Below are 16,116 nucleotides of genomic sequence, written 5' to 3'. Positions count from 1 at the left end.
TTCCCACAAGTTTTAAGCACATGAAATATTTTGCTTCCAGACACCTGTTTTGAACCTACATAATAATAATACTGAGCTGCTCTACTATGGTAGAATTTCTGTGTATTGATTCTAAATGCTTGGCTTGATGCAAAGTTTATAATTATAAAAAGCACCACATAACACTAACTCTACCCTTTAAGGCAGCAAACTGTATTATATATAGAGACCTCTCCCTCCAAAAATAAAGTTCACATTCCTGAGATTTTATCTTCAGGGGGAAAATACAATTAAAAAATAATAAATATTACACAAAAGTAATCAGCATAATGTTTATGCATAACAGCAAAGAATTAGAAACTATTTAAAAGACCTGAAAATAAAAAATAATTAGGCAATTTTATTAGTAAGATCATTCTATCCTCACATCAGCTACTATTTTTCCTTAATTTTAATAATTTCACTATCTTTCTCACTTTGTTTCCTGTGGGATGCAAAATGCATGCTAATGAAGACACAGCACTATTGATGCCATACCTATTTCAGCCAGCAGGACTTCTGCAGTATGCCTGTGAGCTGTCCCTTGATATACAAGGCCGATGCCGACCACCGCAGCCACCTGGACATTGTGAGGAACATCAAGCTCTGTGGACGTCGGGGGTAAGAGAGCAGGAATGTGGATGCTAAGCAGCCGGGTAATGGACATATCCATAGTGCCCAGCTTAGCAGCAGAAACACCAAGTAATAGTCCAATGCTTGTCATTTCATGACCCTAAGATAGAGAGGAGAAACTTAAGCCACTACCAAAACAGATACCAAGTTTTAAATAAAACAGTATTTTCAACAAGTACTTTTATGTGATAGGCACAGTGAAAGGCACCAAGAACACAATAGCAAACTTCACAGACATGGTCCTTGCCCTCATGAAGCTAGTGCCCTAATGGGGAAAAAGTGTTAAACTAAAAACATACAACTATACTATTAACAAGTATGCATTGAGCCCTAGCTGGTTTGACTCAGTGGATAGAGTGTTGGCATGCAGACTGAGGGTCCCAGGTTCAATTCCAGTCAAGGACACATGCCTGCGCTGCTGACTAGATCCCCAGTAGAGGACATGCAGGAGGCAGCCAATCAATGATTCACTCAAATCATTGATGTTTCTCTCTCTCTCTCTCTCTCTCTCCCTTCCTCTCTGAAATCAATAGATATATTTAAAAAAAAGAAAAAGTAATACATTGAAAAAGTACAAAGTAATATGAAAGAGTATTATTAAGGTGCCTAATTTAGATTAGGAAGGGCTGAAGAATTATTAGGAATCTTTAAAAAAGTAATATTCACAATAGAACCTGAAGGATGAGTATAAATTAGCCAGGAAAGTGGCAGAAAGGGAGGCCCTCAACTTTAGAAAGGGAGAATGTCAGGTGAGAGAACAACATGTAAATGACTTTGAGGTGATCCAGAAATAAACCCTCACATGGATGTTTGACTAACAAGGGTGCTGACACAATCCAATGGGAAAAGAAGTCTTTTCAAAACAGTGCTGTGATAAGTGGAGAGCCACATGCCAAAGAATGAAGTTGGACCCCTTCTTTATATTACGTACAAATATTACTGTAAATTGACCACATAACTCAATGTAGGGGCTAAAACTATAAAACTAATTTACATAAATAAATACATACATACATACATACAAACTATAAAACATGTGCCCTAAACATAGGTGTAAGTCTTCATGACCTTGGATTAGGCAATGACTTGGATACGACACAAAGTATAGCAACCAAAGAAAGAAGTGAACTGAACTTTGTCAAAACTAAAACTTGTGTGTTTCAAAGATGCCATCAGAAAGTGAAAAACAACTGAAAGAATGGGAGGAAAATGTACAAATCTTTTATCTGTTAATGGACTACTATCCAGAATATACAAAGATTTACAACTCAATACAATAGCCCAGTTAAAATAATGAGTATATGAATAGACATTTCTCCAAAGAAAACTTATAAATAGCCTATGAACATAGGAAAAGATACTCAAGATCATTAGCCATTAGGGAAATGCAAGCCAAAACCACAATGAGATATTGTGGAGAAATTGGAACTCCTAGGTACTGCTGGTGCAACTGAAAAATGGTGCACCCACTCTGAAAAACAGTTTGGTGAACCCCCAAAAATTTAAACAAAGAGTTACCATATGATGCAGCAATTCCACTTCTAGCAATATGCCCATGAGAAATGAAAATATAAGTCTACATAAAGACATGTACATGCTTACACCAGCATTATTCATAATAGCCAAAAAGTAGAAATAACCCAAATATCTATCAACTGATGAAAGGATAAATAAAATGCAGTATATCCATACAACAGAGCTTCTATTCAGCAACAAAAAGAAATTAAGTGCTGATATGAGAAATAACATGGTTGAACCTTAAAAACATTCTGCTAAGGGAAAGCAGCCAGTCATAAAAGGCCACATATTGCATGATTCCATGTATATGAAAGGTCCAGAATGAGCAAATCCACATCCACAGAAAGCACATCAGTGGTTGTTAGGGACTGAAGGGAGAGAGGAACAGAGGGTATGAGGTTCCATTACAAGGTTATAAAATGTTCTGAACTCTGTGAATATACTAAAAACTACTGAATTGTATACTTAAAATAGGTGAATTTTGCCCAGCCGATGTGGCTCAGTGGTTGAGCATCGACCCATGAATCAGGTGGTCACGGTCTGATTCCTGGTGAGGGCACATGCTCCGGCTGCAGGCTCGATCACTAGTAGAGGGGGTGCAGGAGGCAGCCGATCGATGATTCTCTCTCATCATGGATGTTTCTCTCTGTCCCTCTCCCTTCCTCTCTTTGAAATCAATAAAAATATTTTTTAAAAAATAGATGATTTTTTATAGCATAAAAGTGGAAAAGTTTATGCCAAGAGGAAGAGTTTATGCCAAGGAGTACAAATAGCCAGTCCCCATGGCTGGAAGGTGGTAGCAAGGGGAAAGAGTGGTACAAAGGAAGGCTGGAGAAGTGAGTAGGATCATGAGGCTCTTAAATGTGCCTTAAGAGCAATGGAAGACCATTACACAGTTCTGACCAGGGAAGTGATATATTCCAGTTTACACTTTAGAAAGAGTACCCTGTCTGCTATGAGAAGAATGGATTTACAAGTAAAAGTATAAAGAAGGAAGAGCAAATAGAACCATTAGAAGATACTGCAACAGCCCAGGTGAGGCACTATCCCAAGAGCTGGGAGCACCACCTTTCTCACCTTTGTCAGATAGTCGTGGATATTGAGAGTGGCCAGCTTGGTGAGGTGCCCATTCAGTCCCAGGGCCATGAGGAAGCCAGCATACTCATTGGCTAACTCAGCATGCTTGGGCTTATTGTAAACAATCCACGCGGAGTCGATCTGGGAGGCCGGGGCTATCTTCAGTCCGGCAGCCACACCATTATGAAAACTGGCCCAGCTTGTCATGTTGGGAGGCACATCAATGTTCCCACTGTTAAGGTCTACTGTTGTGTTCCGAGGAGGGGCACGCCCTATTCAGGCAAACAAATTTAAAACTGAGAGAATAGAAATATACAAAACCAAAGTGGTTAAATTTAGATTTTTGAGAACAGAGACTGTTTTTTCTACATTTGAAATCCTTAATATTAGCTTACTATGAGTTCTGAAACTTTTATAAATGTGAGTCACACTCGATGCAAGGTGGAAAAACCTTAATTGCTTAAAATAATTCATTCTCTTTTTTGCTAAAATACATGGGGCTATAAGATAACTGATACAAATTTAACTTTATACATATCTGATTAGGATACCCACTGCTTAAAAATCTTTCTTTCAAACAGCAGGAAGCTTATTAAAAAATAAAACAAAGTCTACTGTCACAGTTAAACTATACGAACAATAAATTCCAACATGTGGTTAATGACACTGATATTAAATATGCCACACCCTATTTTTCTCAGGACAGTAAGTGAAAATGACATTTTAAAAAGAGACTAGGACCATTATAAATTTGTTCTGCCTCTTATCTATGTCTGTCTATACATATAATATAGATATCTAATTATATGCTATTGTTCACAACACCAAATTCATTCATAGATAGCGCTATAAAAAGCATCATTTTACAGACTTGAGTTACCCGTGAACCATAAGACTATGCACTAAATTTAATTTAAGAGCAACATAAAATTAAATGGTTGTGATGTTCTTTGAGTTCCGAGTCTGGTTTTGATCTACCCCATTAATAGGCAAATATTAAATTATTTTTATATTTTTAACTCAAGTCATGACTATAAAATAAATATCCTAATATTGCATAGAGTAATACAGTTCACTGGGCGTTTGAAAATGCTGTTTTAAATAAGTTCTGAAAGTTATGTAAAATCAATTTTAAATAGATACACAATATCTTACTTAGAGTTTATGTATACATGCACTGAGTGGCCAGATTATTATGACCAGCCATATTATTATGACCACCCCATCAGTACAATGAAGTGAATTAGTTATGCAAATAATAATCTAATCTAATAAAAGAGAAACATGGTAATTGGCGTACGACCACTACCCTTCCCATTGGCTAATCAGGGAGATATGCAAATTAACTGTCAGCCAAGATGGCGGCCGGCAGCCAGGCAGCTTGAAACTAACATGAGGCTTGGTTGCTTCAGTGACGGAGGACTCCAACGTTCCCTGCCTGCCTTGCCGGCCTCTGAGCCTGCAGTTTAAGAAACATTGTAACAAATATAGATGCTTTCAGCGAGCTGGGATCTCAGAGCTGGAGTCAGAGCTGGAGTTATACACTGTTTCGATTACCTACTTTCAGCAGCGGAGACCTAAGAGCTGGAGCCTCAGAGCTAAAGCTGGCCCAGAATTTAAAAAAAGAAAAGAAAAAAAGGAGCGGTTGGGAGCTTCCATCACCCACCAGCCTAAAAACAGCCCTCAGCCCCTCACCCAGGCTGGCCAGGCACCCCAGTGGGGACCCCAACACTGAAGGGTGTGTGACCAGCTGCAAACAGCCATCATCCCCTCACCCAGGCTGGCCAAGCACCCCAGTGGGGACCCCCACCCTGAATGGTGTGTGACCAGCTGCAAACAGCCATCATCCCCTCACCCAGGCTGGCCAGGCACCCCAGTGGGGACCCCCACCCTGATCCAGGACACCCTTCAGGGCAAACCAGCTGGCACCCACCCATGCACCAGGCCTCTACCCTATATAGTAAAAGGGTAATATGCCTCCCAGCACCGGGATCAGAGTGACAGGGGGCAGCGCCCAAAGCCCCTGATCACCCTGCGGCTCTGTGTGTGACAGGGTGCGGTGCCCCAACCTCCCCGCCCCACCACGGGCCCTGCTCTGTGTGTGACGGGGTAGAGCCATAACCTCCCCATCGGCCCTGCCCTGAGTGTGAGAGTGGTGGCACCCCAAACCCCTGATCGGCCCTGCTCTCTGGGTGATAGAGGGTGGCGCCCCAACCCCCTGATGGGCCCTGCTCTGTGCGTGACAGGGGGCTGCGCCCCAACCCCCTGATTGGCCCTGCTCTGTGCGTGACAGGGTAAAGAGCCCCAACCCCCTGATTGCCCTGCTCTGTGCATGACAGGGGGCGGCGCCGCAACCTCCCCATCAACCCTGCCTTGAGTGTGACAGGGGACGGTGCCCCAACCCCCCAATCGGCCCTACCCTGAGCGTGACTGAGGGTGGAATTACAACCTCCCGATTGCCCTGCTCTGTGTATGACAGGGGGCGGCGCCCCAACTCCCCAATCGACCCTGCTCTGAGTCTGACCAGGGGCTGCACCTAGGGATTGGGCCTGCCCTCTGCCACCCGGGAGCAGGCCTAAGCCAACAGGTCGTTATCTCCTGAGGGGTCCCAGACTGCGAGAGGGCACAGGCCAGGCTGAGGGACCCCCCTTTCCCCCCCGAGTGCACAAATTTTTGTGCACCGGGCCTCTAGTAATAATAATAAAACCTTGAGAGTATTTGCTTAAGAAGTTTTCAATATTCAGTATTTTTGGAAGTGTCAATGAAGTACTGATGGGGTGGTCATAATAATCTGGCCAGTCATAATAATCTGGCCACTCAGTGTATATACATACAGTATAGTCACACAGAAACACATGCACAAAGTAAAATACATGACTGTACCATTTGCTCTTGGTACCTACGAATTAATTCAAATGTTGTTGTATGACAGCACTACATTGGTAACAAGTTCATGAGTTATACTCTTTCTTTAAAAAAAAAGGCATAGAGATTAATCATGAAAAACAAGTAAACTTACCAAAATAGCAATGCATCATATACATAACACATAACATTTGCACACAATATAAAAGACAACGGGTAAAGCAATAAGAATTCAATATATTATTCAATAACCAGAACAATATACATAAGTACAACAGGCCTATAAGTGTGAGAGTTAAGAGACTATTTAAAAACTACATTTTTTCCTAAATTAACTTATTATTAAATCAAGATTTTTTTCTTAGGGGTGTCTACCAGAATGGCTAAAAGAATAAAATTTTGGATTAATGTAATAAACACATTTTAAATCATGAAAATTTAACTAAGTGTATTTTTTTCAAAAGAAGAAGACAATGATTCATATACTTATTTAACACTCACTCAAGTATTGCCACCCAGATTTAATACACTTTAACATTTGCCAATTTTCCATGAAATTCTTTTCTAATCCAAGCTTTTTCTATGAAAAGCTCCAAATAGTTGAAAGACTAATAAAATGAACACCTATATACCATGCCCTCCATCAAGACTCAACAGTTGTTCAGATTTTGACATAGTTGCTTATCTCTAAGAGAGAGAACAGTTAAAATAGTGAACGTCACTCAGCTTGCTTTGCCTATCAATGAGTTGGAAGATGGGCTCTTTACTCAGCTGGTCCCATTTTCCGCAACCACTGAAAACACAGTTCCTTACAAATCTGAGGGGACACTGTATTTTTAAAATTACTTAACTTGAAATATACATTTTATACAAGTCTCATAAAAACACATGCACTACACTTTAAAAGATTTTCAAGGATCATTTTGACTATATGTGACTGTCACCTATAGAACATATTCAAACTAGTATCAGGTGAATGGGCACTATAAAACCCATTATAACGAACTAGGGGTCCGGTGCACGAAATTCGTGCACTGGGTGTGGGGAGGGGGGGGCAGTGTACCTCAGCCCAGCCTGCCCCCTCTCACATACTGGGAGCCCTCAGGCGTTGACCCCCATCACCCTCCAATTGCAGGATCGGCCCCTTGCCCAGGCCTGACGCCTCTGGCCTAGGCGTCCGGCCCGGGCAGCGGGGACCCGCAGCTGCAGCGGCCCCGTGATGGTGGGCTCCGCTTTAGGCCCAGGCAAGGGACCCCTAGCTCCTGGGGCTGCCAGCTTCGACCGTGCCCAGCTCCCATCGCTAGCTCCACCCCTACTTCCTGCTATCACTGGCCAGGCGGAAAAGGCACCTGATTCTCCGATCATGGCTGGGGGGCAGGGCAAAGGCGGCCCCAGGGCTGCCTTTTCCCTGCCCCCCAGCTCTTAGCTCCCCCCTGGGTTTCCGATCACTGTCAGTGGCAGGGGGCTTCTTCCTGCTTTCCCTTTTGCCTCCCTGCATTGTGCCTACATATGCAAATTAACTGCCATCTTGTTGGCAGTTAACTGCCAATCTTAGTTGGCAGTTAATTTGCATATAGCCCTGATTAGCCAATGAAAAGGGTAGCTCGTACGCCAATTACCATTTTTCTCTTTTATTAGTGTAGATAACATGAGGAAAAGAACACTCTCATATCTGGCAGAAGTAAAAGCTCATGCATCCAATCATGTGCCAATCTGCTGCATCAGAGCCTTAAAATCATGTCTTAGGAGTTATTCTAAGCAAATATAAAATTATAAAGTGGAAAAATAAAATTCAGAAACATATATAACAAAACGTTAACACCAGTGGGTCTTTAGCAAGTGAAACGACTGTAAGTAAGTAAGTATATTTTCTGTTTTTGTAAAAGGATCATCTATATATATAAAAGCCTAAGCGAACGAGCAACCAACCAACCCATCATTATGATGCGTACTGACCACCAGGGGGCAGATGCTCAATGCAGGAGCTGCCCTCTGGTGGTCAGTGTGCTCCCACAGTGAGAGAGCAGCTCAGCTGACCTTCTGGTGCCAGGCGCCAGGCTCATGGCTAGTGAGCGCAGCTGCAACGAGGCGAGCCTCTCCCACCTTCGCGGCAATGCTACCGAGCAGCAGCAGACGGCAGGCACAGCGGGGCCTAGATGAGCCAGCGTGGCACCTGGCCTGGGCTCAGGCTCCTCTCCAGCCACCCACCGCCTCAGGCACTACTACATCCTTAGGGGGATGTCCGACTGCCAGTTTCAGCTGGATCCCCACAGGGCCTGGCCTGCAGGGATCAGGCTGAAACCAGGAGTCGGACATCCCCCGAGGGGTCCCGGATTGCAAGAGGGCACAGGCCAGACTGAGGGACCCCATCGGTGCATGAATCCATGCACTGGGCCTCTAGTATGTTCATAAAAGACATAAGACATTTTAAGACTAAATACTTCTACATATTATATTTTAAGATTGTTTAATGTTTAATAATATTACCATTATCCATAATATGTTTCTAAACTTTTCCAATTACCTTTCTGTATCTTGAAATGGTCTCATTAAAAGCAAAAATTAGTAATGGGCTACGTTCTATTTCCCTCAACGTTTAGTCCGATTTGCTATTTGAACAGCAATAACCACTAGAACAGCTATTAACAATATGTAAGAACACTAAAGATAAAAAGAGCATTTCATTTCCTTTCTCATTGAGCCCAGAATTTAACATACCTGTCAAATTCAACTTAGGAATAGGCAACGGTTCCGTTGGAACAGGATGGTATGAAAACAAGGTAAACATCCCTCGTCCTACTGGAAGGGCCATAGTTCGCTGGCACAACTGGAGCAATCTATAAAAATTAAAACCAAAATGTGAAAAAAATTTAAGCAAATAAATTGGAATGCAATCTGGAACAAGTATTTCAAAAGAAGGCATGCTGTATGAAATGAAGTCACAGCCAGGAAATCTACAAAGATGTGGCTCAATCATCCCAACATGGTCATTCTCACTTTAATATTCTTGCCTCCCTTAGAAAGTCTAAGGCAGTGGTTCTCAACCTTCTGGCCCTTTAAATACAGTTCCTCATGTTGTGACCCAACCATAAAATTATTTTCGTTGCTACTTCATAACTGTAATGTTGCTACTGTTATGAATCATAATGTAAATATCTGATATGCAGGATGGTCTTAGGCGAGCCCTGTGAAAGGGTCGTTCGACTGCCAAAGGGGTTGTGACCTACAGGTTGAGAACCGCTGGTCTAAGGAGAGGCCCAATTCCTTTTTTTGTTTCATATTTGCTTTGAATGAAAACCATCTGGTGCAGACCAGCCAGAATGACTCAGTTGGTTGAGCATCATCCTGTGCACCAAAAGGTTGTCTGTCTGTCTGTCTGTCTGTCTGTCTAAGCATGTGCTCAGGTGCGGATTAAAAAAACAATAACAACAGCTGGTCTAAAAACCAAGCCAACTCTCCCAGGTAACCAAAAGGAGAAACCTAAAGTTCTACTCTGTTGTTAACACTCTCATAGAAAAACATTATACTCTTGGTTCACTGTGTTATTTTCAGTCTAGCTGCCCTCAATATATCTGGGTTCCTACTCCCATTCTTTTAGCAGAGAGACTCCATGGCCTATACTCAAGGAAGGAAAGGAAGATCCTACAGTGAAGGTCAACAGAGTTCATGGCATCTCTAGGAAAAACACAGAATCAGTTTCCCTTATATGACAGTTAGGATTTATCAGAGATGTTCAAGGTTCAAATGGCTTCTATGAGCTACTTGTTTTTATTTTTATTTTTTTAAATATATTTTATTGATTTTTTACAGAGAGGAAGGGAGAGGGATAGAGAGTTAGAAACATCGATGAGAGAGAAACATCGATCAGCTGCCTCCTGCACTCCTCCTACTGGTGATGTGCCCACAACCAAGGTACATGCCCCCGACCGGAATCGAACCTGGGACCCCTCAGTCCACAGGCCGATGTTCCATCCACTGAGCCAAACCGGCTAGGGTTACTTGTTTTTATACTAAAGTCAATCACAGTCTGTAGAGCACCTTAAAACAAAACAAAATCAAACAAATTGTGAAAGCAGGGGCGTTATAACCAGGAAACCCTTCACACAAGTGAAATATCTCTCCAGAGGCTAACATTTTCTCTGAAGACAACGCTACTCACAAGCATGATCTCTCCCTAACTGTACACACTCATAGTTGTTTTTCTAGTTCACTGGTGAGGAAAATTTTGCTGTCCTAAGATTCTTTGGGAACACTGACTACATTAATCTAGAATCATGGAAACTCAAGGCCAGAAGGCAACATCCCATAACATTTCCTTAGCAGAAATCTTACATATAATCCACAACATTATCATAATGGAAACAATTAATACTGTATCCCTTCCCTTTATGATGCCACTGATTGCATGATACATCACTATTTCCTGAGGTACAAGGAAAGAAAAAGCATCGCCATTTAAACTATAACACCTATTGACTGAAAGACATTCTCATTTCAGAGACAGTAAAAGGTTAAATAGAAAATAACCTCACAAAATGAACTCTGTTCATGATGGACTGCATGGAGCTTTACTACACACTGGGCAGTGTTACCAGCATTATGTAGAAACTAGAAGCCTGGTACATGACATTCGTGCACTAAGGGAGGGAGGTCCCTTAGCCTGGTCTGCAGCCTCTCAGGAAGCGGGCCTAAACTGGTAGGTGGACATCCTCTGAGGGGTCCTTAGCACTGCCACAGAGGCAGGCCGCTGTGGTCACCAGCCAGAAGCCAGGCTCACTGCTCCTTAGCACTGTCTCGGAGGCGGGAGAGGCTCCCGCCATCACTGTGCTCACCAGCTATGAGCCCGGCTTCTGGCTGAGCAGTGCTCCCATCGAGGGAGCACACTGACCACCAGGGGCAGCTCCTGCATTAAGCATCTGCCCCCTGGTGGTCAGTGTGCATCATAGCGACCAGTGGTTCCACCATTCGGTCGATTTGCATATTAGGCTTTTATTATATAGGACTAGTGGCCAGGTGCATGTATTCGTGCACACTGAAAGGAAATTAATTCTCTATAAAAGAAGTGTCAACCAAGTTCATGATCGACAATGACAGATCAAAACAGATGTGCACGACTGGCACCAGCGAGAGCTTTATATCTATACTAGAGGCCCGGTGCATGAATTCATCCACTGGTGGGATCTCTCAGCCTGGACAGCGATCAGGGCCAATCAGGGCATGGGAGGTTGGCCAGCCAGAGGGAGGGGACGCAGAGGGTTGGCCAGTCAGCTGGGGGGAGGGGCCACAAGAGGTTGGCTGTGGGAGTGCGCTGACCACCAGGGGGCAGCTCCTGCGTTGAGTCTGGCCCCTGGTGGTCAGTGCAGGTCATAGCGACCGGTCGTTCGGTCATGCAGTCACTTACGCTTTTATACATATATCTACACTAATAAAAGAGAAAGATGCAAACTAACCATCACTCTGCTATGCTCACAAGCCACACCCACGAGCCAATCAGGAGCAAGTATGCAAATTAACCCAACTAAGATGGCAGCAGCCACAGAGCTGGAGCGAGCAGGAGGCTTGGGTTATCCCCAGCGATGGAGGAAACCAAGCTTCCTGCCCACCCTGGCCTCCACTGAAGGCTACAAAGTTTCAATTATAGAAGATAAATAAATCCCAGATACCTGCTTCCCTCCGCTCAAGGAGGCACTGAAAAAAAAAAAGAAAAAAAAGAAGGGGCTGGAGATTGGGTCACCAGGAGCCAAGGCCAGTCTGCAAACAGCCATCAGCCCCTCACCCAGGCTGGCCAGGCAGCCCAGAGGGGACCCCCACCCTGAAAGGGGTGTGGCCAGCTTGTAAACAGCCCTCAGCCACTCACCCAGGCTGGCCACCACCCCCCCAGTGGGGACCCTCACCCCATGGGGGCGTGGCCGGCCTGCAAACCACCACAGGCCCCTCTCCCAGGCCGCCCCACACCCCAAGGGAACCCCCACCCTGATCTGGGACACCCTTCAACGCAAACCAGCCGGCCCCCACCTGTGCACCAGGCCTCTATTTATACTAATAAAAGGGTAATATGCTAATTAGACTGGGAGACCTTCCAGGAGACTTTCCAGACATTTTTCTGGACAAAGCCATGGTGGAGGGGCCAAGGTAGAGGCGGTTAGAGGCCAAGAGGGGAGGGCAGTTGTGGGTGATCATGCTGGTGGGCGGCGGGGTCGTTGGGGGTAAGCAGACCAGCAGGGGGGCCAGTTGGGGACAAGCAGGCTGTCAGTGGGGTCAGTTGGAGGTGATCTGCACAGCAAGGGGGCGAGTTTGGAGTAAGCAGGCCAGCAGGGGGGCAACTGGGGGTGAGCAGGCTGGCAGGGGAGGCAGTTGGGGCAAGCACACTGGCACGGGGACAGTTGGGGTGATCAGGCTGGCGGGGGGGCATTTGGGGGCAAGCAGGCTGGCAGTAGGGGGCAGTTGGGGGCGAGCAGGCCGGCAGGCAGAGTGGTTAGGGGCAATCAGGAAGGCAGGCAGGCAGGTGAGCGGTTAGGAACCAGCAGTCCCGTATTGCGAGAGGTATGTCTGACTGCCAGTTTAGGCCCGATCCCTGTAAACCAGCAGTAGGACATCCTTCGAGGGGTCCCAGATTGGAGAGGATGCAGGCCAGGCTGAGGAACACCCTCTCCCCCATGCACGAATTTCGTACACCGGGCCACTAGTATGTATATGTGTGTGTGTGTGTGTGTGTGTGTGTGTGTGTGTGTGTGTGTATAGAGAGAGAGAAGGGTAATATGCTAATTAGATTGAACATCTTTCGGACATCCTTCTGGACAAAGCCACTGTGGCAGGGACCGAAGCAGGGGTGGTTAGGGACGATCTGGCCGATAAGGGAGAGTAGTTAGGGGTGACCAGACTGGCAGGGGAGGGCAGTTGGGGGTGACTAGACCAGCAGGGGAAGGGAGTTAGGGGCAATCAGGCAGGCAGGCAGCGGTCCCAGACTGTGAGAGGGATGTCTGACTGCTGGTTTAGGTGGGATCGGGCCTAAACCGGCAGTCAGACATCTCCCGGGGGCCCCAGATTGGAGAGGGTGCAGGCTGGGCTGAGGGGCAACGCACCCCCTGCTGCATGAATTTCATGCACCAGGCCTCTAGTAAATATCTAAAAGCCTAAGCAACCATTACAACCAGTCAGCCAGTAGCTATGATGACACACTCTCCACCAGGGGGTAGAGGCTCAATGCAGGAGCTGCCCCCTGGTCAGTGCACTCCCACAGCCAGCCAAGCTCTCGCAGCCCCTCCCCCCCGGCTGGCTGGCCAACCTCCCGCGGCCTCTCCCATCCCCTGGCTGGCCAGCCAATGGCCCTGATTGGGGCAGCCAACCTCCCGCGGCCCCTCCCCCTAACCAGCCAACCTCCCACAATCCCTCCCCGCTGCCTGCCGGCCCTGATTAGCCCTGATCACTGGCCAGGCCAGGGGACCCCACATGTGCATGAATTTGTGCACAGGGCCTCTAGTATAAAACTTGCTTAATTAGACCTGCTTTCTGATTTAGCTAAACTTTTTCCAGCCCAGTGAAGCACCCCAACTTCTCTTTCAGGTAATTGTCAGCAACACAGCAGTAAATATCAACACGAAGCACATTATTATTGTAGGTCATGCAGGGAGAACAAGACGTAAAATATTTAACTGCAGCAGTGTTTGACTATATTCTCTGCAGTGAGAAAACCTGAAGTCATTTTCAAGGTCCACCATTTCTTACTTCTTTTCAGTCAGGTAAAGTTTCTAAGCTTTCTAAATCTCCCTTTTCCAGCTAATAAAAAGAAAATAGGATTCCACCAAGTCTCCTATCTACCTATTCCAGGACTTCTGTGAGGATCAAATGAGATGAGGAACGGGAAAACGCTTCACAGACATTTGGTTACAGTGTAAAGTGTTTCCACCTGGCTATAAAGCAAGTCATGTTCCTGGGCTGAAGAAACTACAAGGAGGCTACTCGGTAGGGACAGGAAGCCGGGCATTGCTACGTGATGTCATTACCCAGATCAGGGGTCCTCAAACTACAGCCCGCAGGCCACATGCAAATACAAATATTGTATTTGTTCCTGTTTTGTTTTTTTACTTCAAAATAAGATATGTGCAGTGTGCATAGGAATTTGTTCATAGTTTTCTTTTAAACTATAGTCCGGCCCTCCAACAGTCTGAGGGACAGTGAATTGGCCCCCTGTTTAAAAAGTTTGAGGACCCCTGACCCAGATGGTCGAACACTTAGCATATTAGCCTTTTATATATAGACTAGAGGCCCGGTGCACGAAATTTGTGCACTGGGTGTGTGTGGGGGGGGGGGGGGGTGTCCCTCAGCCCAGCCTGCCCCCTCTCACATACTGGGAGCCCGCAGGCATTGACCCCCATCACCCTCCAATCGCAGGATCGGCCCCTTGCCCAGGCCTGACGCCCCTGCCAGAGGTGTCAGGCTTGGACAGGGGACCCCCATCTCTCCCCGATCACTGGCTTTGGCCCCCGCCCAGGCCTGAGGCCTCTGGCCCAGGAATCATGCCTCGGCAGGGGACCCCCCATCTCCCTCTGATCGCTTGCTCCACCCCCCGCCCAAGCCTGACGCCTCTGACCCAGGCTTCAGGCCTGGGCAAGGGGACCATCATATCCCCCCAATCCCTGGCTCCGCCCCCCGCCCAGGCCTGAATCCTCGGCCAGAGGAGTTGACCCTCATCACCCTCCGATCACCAATCACCGGATCGGCCCCTTGACCAGGCCTGAGGCCTCCGGCAGAGGTGTCAGGCCTGGGCAGGGGACCCCCAGCTCCCCGCAGTTGCAGGCTTCGCCCCTGCCCAGGCCTAATGCCTCTGGCTGAGGCGTCCGGCTCGGGCAGCGGGGACCCGCAGCTGCAGCGGCCCGGCGATCGTGGGCTCCGCTTTAGGCCCAGGCAAGGGACCCCTGGCTTCCGGGACTGCCAGCTTCAACCGTGTCCAGCTCCCATCGCTGGCTCCACCCCTACTTCCTGCTATCACTGGCCAGGGCGGAAAAGGCGCCTGATTCTCCGATCATGGCTGGGGGGCCGCCTTTGCCCTGTCCCCCAGCTCTTAGCTCCCCCCTGGGTTTCCGATCACTGTCAGTGGCAGGGGGCTTCTTCCTGCTTTCCCTTTCGCCTCCCTGCATTGTGCCTACATATGCAAATTAACCACCATCTTGTTGGCAGTTAACTGCCAATCTTAGTTGGCAGTTAACTGCCAATCTTAGTTGGCAGTTAACTGCCAATCATAGTTGGCAGTTAATTTGCATATAGCCCTGATTAGCCAATGAAAAGGGTATCGTCGTACGCCAATTACCATTTTTCTCTTTTATTAGTGTAGACTAGAGACCTGGTGCACAACATTCGTGCACTGGGGGTGGGGGGAGATCCTCAGCTCAGCCTGTGCCCTCTAGCAGTCTGGGGCCCCTCGGGGGATGTCCGCCTGCTGGCTTAGGCCCACTCTCCACAGCAGTTGGACATCCCCCAAGGGATCCTTAGTGCTGCAGTGGAGACAGGAGAGGTTCCCACCATCACCACTGTGCTCGCAAGCCATGACCCCGGCTTCTGGCTGAGCGGCACTCCCTCTGTGGAAGCACACTGACCACCAGGAGGCAGCTCCTGTGTTGAGTGTCTGCCCCCTGGTGGTCAATGCATGTCATAGCAACTGGTTGTTCCGTCGTTCGGTCAATTTACATATTAGCGTTTTATTATATAGGAGTAGAGGCCCGGTGCATTGAAATTCGTGCACTGGGGGGGGGGGGTGTCCCTCGGCCTGGCCTGCACCCTCTCCAATCAGGGACCCCCTCAGGGAATGTCTGATCCCTCTCAAAATCCAGGACTGGTGGCTCCCAACCTCTCGCCTGCCCACCTGCCTGACTGCCCCTAACCACTTCTGCCTGCTAGACTGACCGCCCCCTAACTGCTCCCCTGCCATCCTGATTGACGCCTAACTGCTCCCCTGCTGGCCCAATCGCTCCCAACTGCCCTCCCCTGCAGGTCCAGTCACCCCCAACT

General features: G+C 47.0%; 1 protein-coding gene across 6 annotated transcripts in view; it reads right to left on the bottom strand.

Moving 5' to 3' along the window:
• The window catches only part of ANAPC1 (anaphase promoting complex subunit 1), a 113,963-nt gene that overhangs the window by 34,365 nt on the left and 63,482 nt on the right, over window positions 1–16,116 (bottom strand). For all 6 annotated transcript variants that reach the window (XM_059659147.1, XM_059659145.1, XM_059659148.1 and 3 more), the window contains 3 exons: window positions 8,830–8,948; window positions 3,247–3,518; window positions 517–751 (listed from right to left, as the gene is read on the bottom strand). In XM_059659147.1, coding sequence (XP_059515130.1) covers window positions 517–751; window positions 3,247–3,518; window positions 8,830–8,948 — 626 coding nt within the window. The remainder of the gene's footprint in view (window positions 1–516; window positions 752–3,246; window positions 3,519–8,829; window positions 8,949–16,116) is intronic.

Source organism: Myotis daubentonii, chromosome 12, assembly GCF_963259705.1.
Source record: "Myotis daubentonii chromosome 12, mMyoDau2.1, whole genome shotgun sequence".
In the NCBI taxonomy this organism is placed as follows: Eukaryota; Metazoa; Chordata; class Mammalia; order Chiroptera; family Vespertilionidae; genus Myotis; species Myotis daubentonii.
This window is presented reverse-complemented; position numbering and strand designations above follow the sequence as displayed.